Consider the following 15,293-nt stretch of genomic DNA (forward strand, 5'->3'; position numbering starts at 1 on the left):
ATAGAGAGAGCAGCAGATGGTGGGAATCTACATAATGGAGCAGGAAGAGGCCAGGAAGTGAAGAAGTGTGTTTGCTTTAAGAGAATACTAGTTTGGTGGAGTTAGCAGTTTTACGAACGACGGACTGGGAAGGGACTTTGCTGAATTCTAGCACTGGTCATAAGGACTCTTTTGTCCCCAGAGACTGTTTTTACTCCGGTGACCCAAGCAGGCTGGTCTGATAGATTTTCACAGCTGCCATCAGTTAGTGGACAGTAGTGACGCTAATCTCTGGAAGAAGCGTACCCTAGGTGTGCTGCACTTCTTATATGCTGTACAAAAGCAACAAACAGGATTCGTGCCCGCACAAGTAAGAAATAAACCGAAGGGCAACAACATCTGTTTTATGTGTTGTATAAGTTAGTTATTTAACTGTATCTGAATAGAATATCAGTAGTATAAGAAACCCTACTACTGTATGCATTTACTATCTTGTCTATTTTGACAGTGAAATATTTATTTTAATTGTATGCTGCCTGACGTTGTTATTGTATAACTTAAAAGATTTTGTTTATACTGCATGTAATTAAAATTAAATCACACTCTCACCCCATCAAACCCAAAACACCCTCTATTCTAACCACAAAACTTCATATAACTCCTCTCCTTCTACAACCATCCACATCCCTCTAACAAATAGAACTCAATCACCATGTTACCAACACCACTCTCCCACAACCATATCATCCCATTACTCTTGCCTTCTCTATCCATCTGTCTTTACTTTATCTCCATCATTACCACTTATCACCACCCACTTAACACCATGTACTGTATCAAATCACCCACCCTACCATACACGACAAACAATCCCTCCATACCTGCAAACACACAACTAATTATCTATTACCCTTTAATCTTACAACTCACCTCTCCTATCCATTATACCTCACAATCTAAAAAACACCTTAGCCTCAAATACCACTTCCTAACTATATTCTATGTTAAAACCATCACCAGCATTGCAGCTCAACTACTACTAGGAGGTGATATTCACCCCAACCCTGGCCCAACAAATAACACCCATACCACACCTGACCCCAATCTCCCATTTAAACACAAATCCACTGATATATTCATACTAAACCTAAACATTCGCAGTATCATAAATAAAATAGTACAGTTACATGGAACCATCTCTGTATATAACCCAGATATTATAGTGATTACAGAAACATGGCTTAAACCCCACATTAAAGATAACTTCATAACTCCACCTGGTTTCAATATATTAAGAGTAGACTGACCTCACAGAAAAGGTGGTGGCATTGCCCTTCTTTACAAATCCAATTTAAAAGTTCAGCTACTTCAAAAAGAAACTCCAGATTTCAACACTGCCGAGACCCTATTCACCAAAATCCTACTAAATCAATACAAACAACTAAATCTACTCAGCATTTATATACCACCAGGAGACAACATTAAGACACTAGAATCTATACTCCACTGGGCTTCCCATTCCCTGTCCCAAGAAACTGTACTCCTAGGTGATGTCAACATAGACTGGAACACCATACACTCCCCCATAGCTACCAGTCACATAAACCTATATAATTTCATACAGCTCATACACTCACCCACAAGAATAGACAAAACCACCAAACGTGAATCCACCTTAGACTGGATCCTGACTAACCAGCCCAATACTGACCACCTATCCGGGATACTACCCGATTCCCTCAGTGACCATAACCCAACCTTTCTCCTTTGGCACAAACTAAAATCTACCAACGCCCCCGCTCTCTTACAAATCCACTCCCACAAAAACTTCTCCCCAGTACAATTCTCAGACGCCCTAAAATCCTTCCCCTGGATATTGCAGTAGAATACTTTAATGCCAAATTCCTAGAGATTTTAAACCAACTTGCCCCACTGGAAACAGTAAGATTGCGAAGTAACCCTGCTCCCTGGTTAAACAAAGCCACAAAAATCTTACTCAAGACTAGAGACGAAGCTTGGTTAACTTGGAAAAAATACAAAACTCCCGAAACTAGACAAAGCTTTGCTGAGCTCAGAAATAAAGCAAAAAAAAACAGGTCAGGTTGGACAAGATAAACCACTATATATAACAACAACTCACAGAAATTCTGGGCTGCAATGAACAACATCCTCCAGCCTGGAAAAGTCACCACACCACCCCCAGATATCAAACGTATTGATTCACATATAGACTCCAGTTTCAGTAACTACTTTGCTTCTTCAATACTGAACCTGGTAAGTCCAATATCACCCACAACCCAACCTCAACCCTTAAACTACCAGACTAACTCCACCCCCTTCATCTCACCCCAGTATCAACATCTACCATTCAAAATCTCTTAGCTAAACTCAAACCTACCACCCTAGCTGCCGACAGTCTTCTAGCTAAATATCTACAAATTGCATCCAAGGCCATTGCCTACCCAGTTTCCCTACTTATTAACAGATCTATCACCCTGCATACTATTCCTTCATTATGGAAAACCTCATATATCATCCCCCTCCACAAGGGAGGTCCATCTACTGACCTCTCCAACTACCATCCCATTGCAATCCTATCACCTCTCTCAAAAATTCTAGAAAAGTGTCCACCACCAACTCCTTACCCACCTGCTAACCAACAACCTTCTAACTAAAACCCAACATGGATTCAGACATTCCCATAGCACCAACATTGCCCTAATTAACTTTTCCAATACCATAAACTCACAAAGAACCAAGGAAAGCTGGTCTCTGCCACCTTCTTAGACCTATCCAAGGCATTTGATACAGTTTCCCATAACAAACTCCTCACCTGTCTAGAAGAACTCAACCTTGATGACCCCACTCTGCAATGGTTTAACAGTTACCTAAACAATTGGTCACAATCTGTCAAATGGGGCAACTCCCTATCCCCCCACTCCCTGTCACATGTGGTGTCCCACAAGGTTCAATCCTTGGCCCCCTTCTCTTCAACATATTTACAAATAATCTCCACCTAGCTACCACTAAAGCCAACATTGTCCAGTATGCCGATGACCCTACCCTAATCTGCTCAGCAACAAATATCCAATTACTTCAAAGTAAAGCCCAAGAATCCGTCACTGAGGTAGAGAACTGGCTAAACAACTACCAACTAATACTAAACCCCCAAAAAACACAGCTAATACTATTCCACCCAGCCAAACACTGCAATGCCACCTTTACCATCATGTGTGCCAATGGCACCCTTATCACTCCAGTAACTGAGGCTAATCTCTTAGGCATCACTATTGATCATCAACTTAAATACAAGCACATATCCCAAACTAACTCTAAAGTCCATAAAAAACTAGGTTGCCTATATCGTTGCAAACTATTCCTAACCCCTAAGACTAGAACAACAACAGCCAGAACTCATATCTTATCATCACTACTTTACGCCTCTCCAGTTCTCACCAATATTAACAAAACCAACCTGAACAAACTCTCTACATGCTACAATAAAATAGCTAGGTTCGCTGCCAATAATAGATCACATTCCCACCATTGTCTATTCCTAACTAAACTGCACTGGTTAGAATTTCCAAACCTCCTACGCTACCACCAACTGATCATAGCCCATCAAATTCTCTTCCATCCGGGGAAGTGCCCTGCCCTTGCCGACATGCTAAACTTTCACAACCCTAAAAGGGAGCTACATTCATGTATCAAAAACCTGATTGAAGTTAATCCATGCAATAACAGTTCTGGGGAGACCTTATTCTCCCATGATGTTGCCAAAGCATGGAACACCCTCCCACCTGAACTCAGGCTACAAAGTCACACAGGCACCTTCAAAGGCCTTCTTAAATTACACCTCAATACTAACCCTCTCTGCAGCTGCAAAGACCCCCTTGAAGACCCACTTTTCCATATGCAAGTGACCTGTTGAAGCCTTTAATGCATACACTATACTCTCACCTGAAATGTACTTTTTGTATATATTGTAAATAATGATGCTACTCCTGAGTATCTTATTGTTCTACATAATTGTTTTTTGTACTTCATTGTTTCTCTTATCTTGTATGCCAGTTTTATTGTTATCTAAAGCATGTATGTACACTGTTAATTCTTTGGAGCTTTTCTCCCCAGGACTCCACTGAAAAAGGACAAATGATGTCCAGTTGGACTTATCCTGGTAAAATAAATGTTAAATAAATAAATAAATTAAATAAATGTGCAGCAACTACTTGGGCTATTCCTCATACCTTTGTTACTCATTAACAAAATGGGATCTGGTCTCCAAAGGTAGAGCACCATTTGGTTCAGCTGTGCTCAGGAACATCCTTCCTTGAGTCCACCTAGGATTTTAGGTTGCTGGGGGCTCTGTCCCATCAGTTGAGGATAGAATGAAAATTGACAACATCAGATAAAAAGTTTTCTACTTACCATAATATTCCATCTGTGTTGTCCATTTTCATTCTTCCTTAACTCCCCACCCACCAACCCCCATCCTTTGCAAAGTTCTCGAAAAATTAGTTTTTAGGAACATCGCTGTCGTTTATATTGAGCTCCAGATGTAGACTTTTTATGTATTGACTGTATGCAGTTTTTCACCTGCTTTATCTATGCATAGTAAATATTTCCTTTCTAGTAAAAATCAGCAAAGAAGATCTGAGGTAACTTAGGGCTGGTGCATTATGGAAAAGGGAGACGCTCAAGAGCTTTTAGTTGCCATGAGCTTTAGCAGCGGCTGAGTCAAATCCTAGGGATCAGATCCGAACTCATTAGTTGAGGAAGAATGAAAATGGACAACACAGATGAAATGTTATGGTAAGTTCATAATTTCTTTTTATTTGATATTCACAGGTTCCAAACCAAGTTACAGATTTGCAGTCCATGATGGTATTCTTCACACAGTGCAGAGGTCTCCTTTCTTCAAAGACATCATTCTTACAGTTGGGGGTTGGACATTTGCCATATGGAAGGAAGGTGTAACTGTAAGTCATCTCTTTTATTAATAGAAAATATAAGATATATAACACAAAGCAATTTCAATGAGCAGTTTGATTATGTGGAAATGTTTTTGCACATTTTTGAACTTTAGCTTAATTCCACATTTTTGATGTTTTAGTCAAGAAAAGAGGCAAGCTGTTAAAGAAATGAGCATTCTTAGTTCAGAAGATTTACTTTGTCATTTTAACATTGGAAATACTCAAGTAAAGCAGTAAGCTGAAAGATGAACACTTTACTCTATACCATTTAGTAGGTGATGTTTATCTTTTGTCATCAAACATCAGAATGACCTTTTTGTGCTACCTGCATGTTTCGTCTGAAAAATGCACTGACAATGCAGTCAAGACCATCCACATAAAATATTCCTTATCTGATACCCTTCCATCCACTGAATATATTAATAATGTCTTTAGCAGGTAACAAAGAAGGAGTGGTGTATATGAGAGGGGGAATATTTGTTTTCAATCATAATTAATAGTAAAACAGGCAGCAAAAAAGCAGAAGTGAATCTGCTAGATTAAATATTTTTCAACCATAATTCATCGTAATACAAGGTAAAATGCATGATGATTTGTCCTCATTCACTTTAGCTTTCATAATAAACACACACACACATATACACACAGTTTGGAAGAATATCATATCATATGTAGATTATCTTTGGGATGTGTAAGGAAACTAAAGCACCCAGTAAAAATTCATGCAGACACAGGAGGACAACTCTGCACAAAAGTTTGTCTGTGAACCAAACTGTAAAACCAACCACTTTGAGGTAATATTACTAACCGTTACTCCAGTATGCTACCTGCTGATATAGGTTAATTTTTTAATTTTTTTCATAGCAGATGGTTTATATTTTGTTGTGAATAAGGACACTGTAACGTATCTACCGTATATGAGTTTTTATTAATAATCTTACCTTTTTTGCTCGACTACTGTTGCACATTTCAAGATCCTTTGTGCCAGCTTCCATATAGTACCATAATTGGAGATTATTGCACTACAACAAAAAAAAGGGTTCTACTCACACTGGCCCTGCATCTGTGAAGGCTTCTGATTCCCACATGCAGGCTCTCAGGATGCTGTCCACTGCAGACCTCTAAGTGGGATCAGGCTAGGTTTGGAGCCATCATACTGTATCACACAGTAGTTTTTTTTTTTCCTTGGGTGTACCTTCTTAGATGTTACATCAGGGTATTTCTTTTGGTCTTGGAGATCATGGCTCTTGCCAGAGTTTGATAGTCCTCTTAGAGCACCAGTGGTTATTTAAGTTTGAGACCCCTGGTCTAATGCAAATGAAATAATTTCATAAAATTCAATTAGATTGATTTACCTTTATTAAATCCATGTTGAATTAAGTCTAACATTAAGTCCCTGATTGTTATATTAATTGATATTGTTAATTTATTTACTTCAGATGTACTTGCAAATGGGCTATTATGATTAGTGTACTACCCTGGTAAAACAGCTAAATAAATAAAAATAAATAAATACAATGCCAAAAGCATTTACTAAGGGGATTAAAGCTGGACTAATAGGTTAATATTTGTGAACCTATTTTCTATTTCCTTTTTTTGTAAATTTAGGAAACATGGTAGATTTGCCAAGAGTTTGGTATTTTTGCAGTATAAAGTAATATGTTAAAAGTGGGTTTTAGTATATGTACAATAGTATGTGAGATGTAATATAATGTAATTATTGGTAATATTATCTGGTCCCATTGATGTTGTCTTTTTTGTATATAGCAGAAAGTGCTGATCTTATGCATTCAGTGGTAATAACTGGAGCGTATGATCAAAAATGTTGTCACCTAATTTGTAAAATATTGGTTAAATTATTTTGCAGTTTGCTTATAATTGTGCATTATAAATTTATTCACTTTCAGCAAACTGGTCAGAAATTGTTTCACATTTCTATTTATGTAGTTTTGAAACATTTCAAATTAGCTTTATCAGGGGCTAGTTTTTTTCTCATACTGAGACATGCAGTCAGTAATTTATAATTTCAAAACCTTATCAACATCGATAATCTTTTTGTTCAACTTTGATGTATATTTTTTAAAGTGTAATCTTCTCTTCCTATTTATTTAGTCTTTGAAGCCCATGATTCCACCAGCAAGGCACATTGTTCCTAACTCCATATTATTTATTAGAAACAGTTTGTTCCTTGCTAATCTAAAGATCTTCCAGTGTTGCACAGCAAAATAATGTACCCTCATCTTCTATAACATCTGGCCATGTAACACTTGTTATTGAGGTTTATATAAGCAGAATAATCAATCCTGTTCATACAGTCTTATATTTTTGTATTTTAATTCAGATAAAGATAGATTAGATATCTCAAATTCAGTGGTGTTGTTGTCTGAGGAGCCTAATGTGGGAATAACTGAAAAAATGTGTATTATATGTGAAGCATTAGTAGCTATAATATCTAGTAGAAGATTTCTCTGGTATTCTGCAATACCAGTTGTTCTAAGCCATGAAAAGAAATTATATGAACAAATTGTTTGGGATACACACATTCAGCACTGAGGTTGCCCAAATCAATATCTGGGTGTAATGGAGGAGACATTAGTGAATTTCTTACTGAATTGGGGCTGTTTTGTTAAGACTATGAATGTGAAACTCTTGATGTTAAGTTGTCTATCTTGCCTTCGTTCTTGCTGGTTGGGATCGGAGCCGATCCTTGGCTCCAACTCGGCCATCTTCAATAGCTCGAGAGCTGTTTACTGGCTCGAGGCTACCCCTTATCCCATGATGCCTAGCGATAGCTACCCAGATCTCGTTTGCTGCTTCAGCTGTGAGATGTTGTTTTTCTGGCTCAGGCTCGTATAAAGTTTTTTGTATAACTTTCTTACTCTAGAATTCAACACTTTTAGTGTTTTATCATTAACGTTAGTCTTGTTTTGTGATACTTAGTGTTTAATTGTAGTATCCCTTCTTTTTCGTGTAGAACTCATTTAACTTAGAGAGTTCTCCCCCACCCCTCCCCCCACCTCTTCTTGTCAGGTTAGCAGTTTAAGTTAGAGGCTTTCCTTCTGCCTTTCTCTCATAGGCTAGCTGTTTAAGTTAGAGGCTTTCCTATTTACAAAAAAAAAAAAAAAACTTTGGCTATAGTCTTATAGAGAGTGTGTTTTTTTGTGTAGACTGTATATTGCTTCTGGTAGTTGTTATAATTGTTGTTTTCCTTCTTAAGGATGTCAAAGGAATCCAATGTTTCTGGGTTCAAGAAGTGTGACTCATGCTGGTAGAAAATGTCTCTGACAGATGGGCACACTTCTTGCGTCTATTGTTTAGGCGCTGTGCACTTACGGGACTCTTGTTCTATCTGCCATGCCTTTAGCCCAAGAGTCCTGCAGGAGTGTAAGAATAAGCTTATTCTTAGGGGTCTTTTAAAACCTCAGGATTCACTGGCCAAGAGCTCTCAGCCTATGAAATCCCCTAAACCCACCAAGCCGTCAGCTCCAAGTTCGGAGCCGTGTTCGGTTCAGATTTTATCTTCCACTTTGGTTCCAGCTGGCACCGACAAGACAATCTCCCCATCGGCTCCATCAGAGACTTCGGAGTCGTCGTGGAGCCACAAGAGGCTGAGGTCTCCTTCACTAGAATCGGTGCATTCGGCTCCTCGGTCTCCTTTACTTCAGAGCGAGCGTAGTCATCGATCCTCACTCCTCTCGATCCTTTAGGCTGTCGGATCATGATGTGGAGAGAGTGGTCAGTAGGTTGCTAAAGTTGCAGGTACTTGCCAAGATGTTGTCCAGCCCTCCTCAACAGGTGTCGGCTCCATCCACTTCTCTCAATTTTCCTCCTCCGACTCCAATGAGTTCAGAGCTAGAGTTCGTTGGGGTTCGAGTAGTGGAACCATCGGCTCCGATAACGCTATTTCCTTCGGTTCCAACGTCAGCTCCGATCCCCTGGATGGTGCCGTTTGTCGAGGGATCTGGACACCGGGGCTCCCTCGTTGGCTCCGAGAGGGTGAGTGGCATCGGACCCTTGTCCGTCCCCGTTCTCCCTCTCGGAGCTTCGGCGCAGGTGAGCTCGGCTCCTACATCGGCCATGGAGCTGTCTCCCTCTGTGCAGAGAAAGATTCCTATTTCCTCAGGACCAGAGCTTTCTCTGCATCATGGCAGGGACGCCTTCGATGTCATGAGGAGTGTGCTGGCCACTGAGTCAGCTCCACTATCAGCCCCACCAGCTCCATCCCCTGTAGTGCCTGTGCCAATCTCTGCTCCTCCTCCAGGCCCCAAGCATAGGGAACCGATGCTCCAGGACACCCCATTGGGTGTGTCCTCTTCTTCCGAGGCCTCCCCTGATCATTCAGAGGAACCCCCTCGTAAGAAGAAGTGCAAGAGGAAGCACATTGACTCCCCCGAGTCTGTCACTTCTGATACAGACTTAGATGACTCTGAAGGGTCCCCAAGATCCCCCTCTGAAGATGTTTCCTTCTCAGACATCCTAGAAATGCTTAATCAGAGGGGGAACTGGAATTCCCTAGCCCCTACCGAGGATGAGTCTGTATTTCTAGATGCTTTCGGTTCCCGACCTTCCACCTCCTGGGTTTCTCCTTCTTTCGATCCACTTATGTCAGTGGTGACTTGAAAGGCTTGGTCAGCTCCGGATGCAGTGGAACCAACTCCGAGGAGACCTGGTAAATTCATCACAGCACCCCAGGATAAGCAATTCCTTACTAAAGGTATTCCTGTTGATGCCATGGTGGTAGCAGCAGCCACCAAAAGAGAGTTAGCGGAGACCTCTTCATCTGTCCATCCTCCTAGCAAGGAGTCTAGGATGATGGACAGATACAGGAAGCGAATGTTGGCTTCAGCGACCTTCTCTATGAGGTCACTGAACTACTTATGTCATTTTACCCGGCTTCAGAGGGATCTCCTTAAAGAGCTCGGAGATACCCTTCAAGATCCATCAGCTGAGGGAGCTCAATCTAAAGTAGCTTCCCAGCTGACGATGCTTAATTCTGTAGTTAACTCCTCCATGAGGCTCCTCCATGAGGCTCATTTCCTATGCAGCCGATGGTGTGAGTAGAGCCGCAGGTACGGGTGTGGCCCTTAGGAGGCACGCATGGATGCGGCTGTGTAACTTTGCGGAACCCTTTCGAGCGTCCTTCACCAACACCCCCTTTGATGGTTCCTTTCTTTTTGGACCACAGGTGAAAGACACTTTGACTAGGTGTGAGCAAGAAGGCAGGACTCTCTCTGCCGTGGGAGTCCGTTTTTCCACTCCCTCTAGACCTTACCCAAAGGTCAGAAGAGTGGCAAGATGTGGTTCTGAAAATCCCAGGGAGCCTTGCCTGACACATGTAGCGATTTGTCCTCCAGAGGCAGAGGGGGAAACAATAATAAATAAAATATATATAAATAATAAACAAAAATAAATAATAAATGGCCGAGGGGGTCCTCAGAACCAGGGCAACAGAGAATCTTTCTCTGATAAGCCCTTTCAGCATCCCTGATGGGTTGCCTGGCTGCTCACCTCTTGAGGCAGTTGGGGGAAGACTTTCACTGTACCCAAAAGCCTGGCAAAATTTAATGCAAGACAAATAGGTATGGTCCATTATATCCGGAGGTTACAAAATCCCCTTCCATCAACCCCCCTTACTGTCAAAGAAATCCCTTCCAGATGTTCCACCCAATCTGAAGGACCAAGCAGTAATAGAAGTTTCAAAACTGCTAGAAAAAAAGAGTCATCCAGGAAGTCCCGGCAGACCAGCATGGATCCAGAACTTACTCAAGGTTCTTTTTGGTACCAAAAAAGACAGGGGACTGGAGACCGATTCTGGATCTCAGCAGACTAAACAGGTCTGTACAAAGAACAAAGTTTTAGATGGTCACACTACAGTCCATTCTACCCTTTCTGGGTCAGGACAGTTGGATGTGCTCGATAGATCTTCAGGACGCGTACTACCATATCAAGATGGACAGGCGCTCCAGGAGATTTCTTCACTTCTGGCTGGGAGCCAGTCATTATCAGTTCAGAGCTCTGCCCTTTGGTCTCACCACAGCCCCCAGAGTGTTCACCAAATGTATGGCAGTGGTCACGGCTCACCTGAGATGTCGAGGATTCCAGGTGTTTCCATATCTAGACGACTAGCTCCTCACTGCTACTACCAGGCATCAACTCCTACAAGCCAGGGACTACACAATCACAATCTGCTCCCAGCTAGGCATTACAATAAACATCTAAAAATCTGCCTTGTTGCCCCGTCAATCTATCACTTACATAGGAGCAGTCTTGGACACAAGGAACATGTTTGCAAGGCTGCCGCTAGAAAGGGTGTCTACAATCCGTCAGCAAGTACAGATTCTAATGCAGAGCAAAAGGATCCAAGTCAGGTTCGTCCTTCAAACTCTGGGTTCCATGGCAGCAGCCATTCTTCTAATCCTACTGGCCTGCTTTCATATGAGGATCCTTCAGTGGCTTCTGTTCACACAGTGGTCTTTCCAAGAGCTGCCCATGTCTCACATGATCCTGATTTACAGAAGCATGCAAAAGGCACCTTTCATGGTGGATGGTCTCCCCACTAGTGACTCAGGGCAGACCCTTCATTCAGCCCCCTCCGGTAGCCACAGTGACCACAGACACCTCCCTGATAGGGTGGGGGGGGGGCATTATCTGGGCAGGACAGTCCAAGGCACTTGGCAACCTCATGAGTACCATCTGCACATAAACATCCTAGAAATGAGAGCCGTGCTCCTAGCGTTGCAAGCCCTTCAGGACTCTCTTCCTTCCAGGACCATTGCAATTCAAACAGACAATATGTTAGTTGTGTGGTACATCAGCAAGCAGGGCAGAACCAGATCCTACCCCCTGTGTCAAGAAGCACTCAGACTGTTGCAGTGGGCGATTTCCTCCCAATGTTTTCTGATTGCGACACACATCCCTGGGATGTCCAACGTCATAGCGGACAAGCTCAGCAGAGCTATCCTCATGCCTCACGAGTGGTCTCTGAATCAGGAAGTTGCGGATCTTATCTTCCACAAATGGGGACAGCCTTGCTGCGATCTTTTTGCCACCCCCTTCAACAGCAAATGCAGCAACTACTTCTCCCTTCTTCCGCTTCCAGGTCACACACCCAGAGACGCTGTAGTCCACGATTGGCCTCAGGGACTTCTTTATGCCTTTCCTCCGTTTCCCCTGATACCGAAACTCATACAGAAAGCAATATAGTTGGGTTGCAAAATGATCCTCATTGCCCCTTACTGGCCTCGACAGATATGGTTCCTCTTCCATTACCATTACCTTCTCGATCAGCCCTGGACTCTGGACCCGATTCCAGATCTACTGATTCATCAATCAGGCGGGTTGCATCAATCCCTCCAAACTCTCCAGCTCACAGCTTGGTTGCTCCACTTCTAACCTTAGCCAGACTTCCCAGCATTTCCCCGGTTGTATGTGAGATTATTGTCTCCTCTCAAAAGTCCACAACCAGGAAAACTTATGCTAGTAAATGGAAACGTTTTTCTTGTTGGACAGAGGCTAGGGATGTAGATCCCCTTTCAGCCCCAGTCCATGAAATTCTGGAATTCCTAGCACAACTTTTTAATTCCGGATCCGCTTCTGCTATGATCAGGGTTCAATTAGCAGCCATTTCTAACTTTCATGTTGGGTTGTCAAATTCTAACATTATGTCTCATAAGCTCTGAAAAGCCTTTTTGAGAGGGACGACTCTCCCTAGGACTCCAGTGAGAGATCCCCCTCCTCCTTGGGACCTTAATTTGGTCCTAACTTCCTTAATTCTGCCCCCTTTTGAACCAGCAGCATCCTGCTCCATTAAGTTTTTATCTTGGAAGACACTCTTTCTGGTAGCTATTACTTCAGTCCGATGTGTCTCCGAACTTCAGGCACTATGTGTTCATCCTCCATACCTGGTTTTTCATAAGGACAGGGTTGCTCTGAGGACTAATCCTTCTTTTCTTCCTAAAGTCTGCTCAGAAAATAATTTAAACCAATCTATAGACCTTCCTGTGTTTTTCCCTAATCACACCAACAAGGCAGAGTACAAATTGCACCAATTGGACATTCATAGACAATTGCGTTTTTAGTTGCACAGAACTAAGGAAATAAGGAAGTCGGACCAGCTATTCCTTTCTTATGCCTTAGGCAAACAAGGTCTCCCAGTTTCCAAGGTAACATTGTCTAGATGGTTGTCACACTATTACTTTCATTTATCACTTAAGGAACAAAGAGTTACCTGTCAAACCGAAAGGTCATTCTACTAGGGCCTTGGCCACCTCTGTAGCCTTCCAGTCTAGGTTGCCCATGGATTCTATCTGTGCAGCTGCTATGTGGGCAAATCCTCATACCTTTATTTCTCATTACAATCTGGATATGGTCTCCTGGAGCAGAGCTGACTTTGGTTCCACTTTTCTGAAGAGTCTGTTCCAATGAGCCACCCAGGACTTTAGGTGCTAGGGGACGCTGTCCCAACCTGCAAGAAAGAAGGCGAGATAGACAACTTAACATAAAGAAGTTATGTACCTACCATAATGTTCCATGTTAGTTGTCTTCATCTCCATCATCCCCTGTCCTATTGGACCGAGAGGAGTTCTTATTTCACTGGATGGGTGTTCTCTGGTTTGTTTCCTCTACTGACTTAGAGAATATGGCAGGTATAGTCAACCTAAACACCACAAACAGGCTAAACAAACCAGTAATAGGAAAATACGGGTAGGAGATAAGTGCAGACAGCAAATACGAACAGTTGTGAAGATAAATAAAATGTATTTAAGCGCTTTTCGTCAGCCACCAATGCTGACTTCTTCAGAATACTAACTACTATCGAAGATAGGTATATAAATACAAAAAATCCACTTAATTGATACAGAATATTTAAAAGGGCAACACAAATCATCCATCAGTTAAAAAACACTCCTCATTTTTCCATTTATAAAATCGAGGAACAAGTAGTTATTGAAAATTTTTACAATTAATATTAATAGAAATAACCCATAATGATAACCCAGGTAATACATATAGGTGGTACTACCACTCTTATGAAAATGTTAAGTTGTTCCCATAATTGCGTGTTTTACATTTTCTCATCTCTTTAAACTAGCTAATTTTAACAAGCTACTGATCATACAAGAATCATTAAGCCCTGGGAAGCTATAAGAATTCAGTCTAACTTGCCAGGTCAAATCAAGCTCATCAAGTTTAAGGCTTCTTGGTCCACCCCTAGGGTTTACCTTAACTTGATCTATCACCATAAACTTAAAGCTGTGGTTTCTATTACTACCTACATGTTTAGCAAATGCATTTTCTAGCTTAAGCTTTTTATAGCATATAAATGCTCGTACACCCTTTCTCGTAACCTCCTTTCTGTTTTACCAATGTAAAAACATGGACAGGATGTACATCTTGCTAAATATGTTACAAACGTTGAATTACAGTTATATCTTCCTTTCAACTTGTATGTTGTTCCGTTCATTTGAAAATTATTAGTTTCATCCATACACTTGCAATAATTGCAATTCAAACATTTACTCATACCCGGATTCCTAACCTGTATTGTATGACACCTTTCTAATATTGATTTGAGATTCTTCCCTTTACTATATATTACTATTGGGCCTTCACCTAATTTCTGGTAAATTTTTGGAAAAGTCTTAAATAAATCCCAATTCTTCCTCAATATAAACAAACAATGCTTGCTATATGCACTATAGGTGGTTATAAAATTTACTGAGACATTCATATCTACTTGTCTAACCCTATCAGTGACCTCCATTGTGACATTCAGAATATCTGACACCTCTATGAGGTCACTTTCTATTGTGGTTATTGACATAGATTTAGCACTTAACAATGGTACATAGGTCTTGTTCTGTCTCTTATCCAAAACCTCTTGAATAAGTGTGTCCAAGAGGGGCTCTGGATACCCTCTATGTAAAAACATATTCTTAATGATCTGGCACTCATCCACAAATTCGTCATCCAAACTAACCATTCTAGAGGCCCGTACCAATTGGCCCTTGATGACAGATTTTTTCTGGTGGAAAGGGTGACTACTTGTGTAGTGAAGTAACGTGTTAGAATATGTATTTTTCCTAAAGATTTTAGCTGTTAGTGTGTTCAGAGCGTAGTTTTTATTTAAACATATGTCTAAATATACGATAGTATCACAATGGAACGTAGCTGTAAACTGAAGAAAGTTAGTTGTGTTGTTAAAATAATTAAAAACTAACAAACTGTCATTCTTATTTCCATTAAACAGAATGAAAATGTCATCCAAAAATCGTGTGTAAAAAAAACAAACTTATCATAGAAACAATTGCCCTTAAATACATATTCTGCTTCCCAGTAAGC

The 15,293-nt window shown here is 41.2% G+C and overlaps 1 protein-coding gene across 1 annotated transcript in view; it reads left to right on the plus strand.

The window, feature by feature from the left end:
* Positions 1–15,293, plus strand: part of LOC122814288 (dynein axonemal intermediate chain 3-like) — a 948,661-nt gene that overhangs the window by 623,436 nt on the left and 309,932 nt on the right. Inside the window, exon 9 of the mRNA XM_044086878.1 lies at positions 4,828–4,958. Coding sequence (XP_043942813.1) covers positions 4,828–4,958 — 131 coding nt within the window. The remainder of the gene's footprint in view (positions 1–4,827; positions 4,959–15,293) is intronic.

Source organism: Protopterus annectens, chromosome 10.part0 (genome assembly GCF_019279795.1).
Source record: "Protopterus annectens isolate FY-2018-M chromosome 10.part0, PAN1.0, whole genome shotgun sequence".
Classification (NCBI taxonomy): domain Eukaryota; kingdom Metazoa; phylum Chordata; order Ceratodontiformes; family Protopteridae; genus Protopterus; species Protopterus annectens.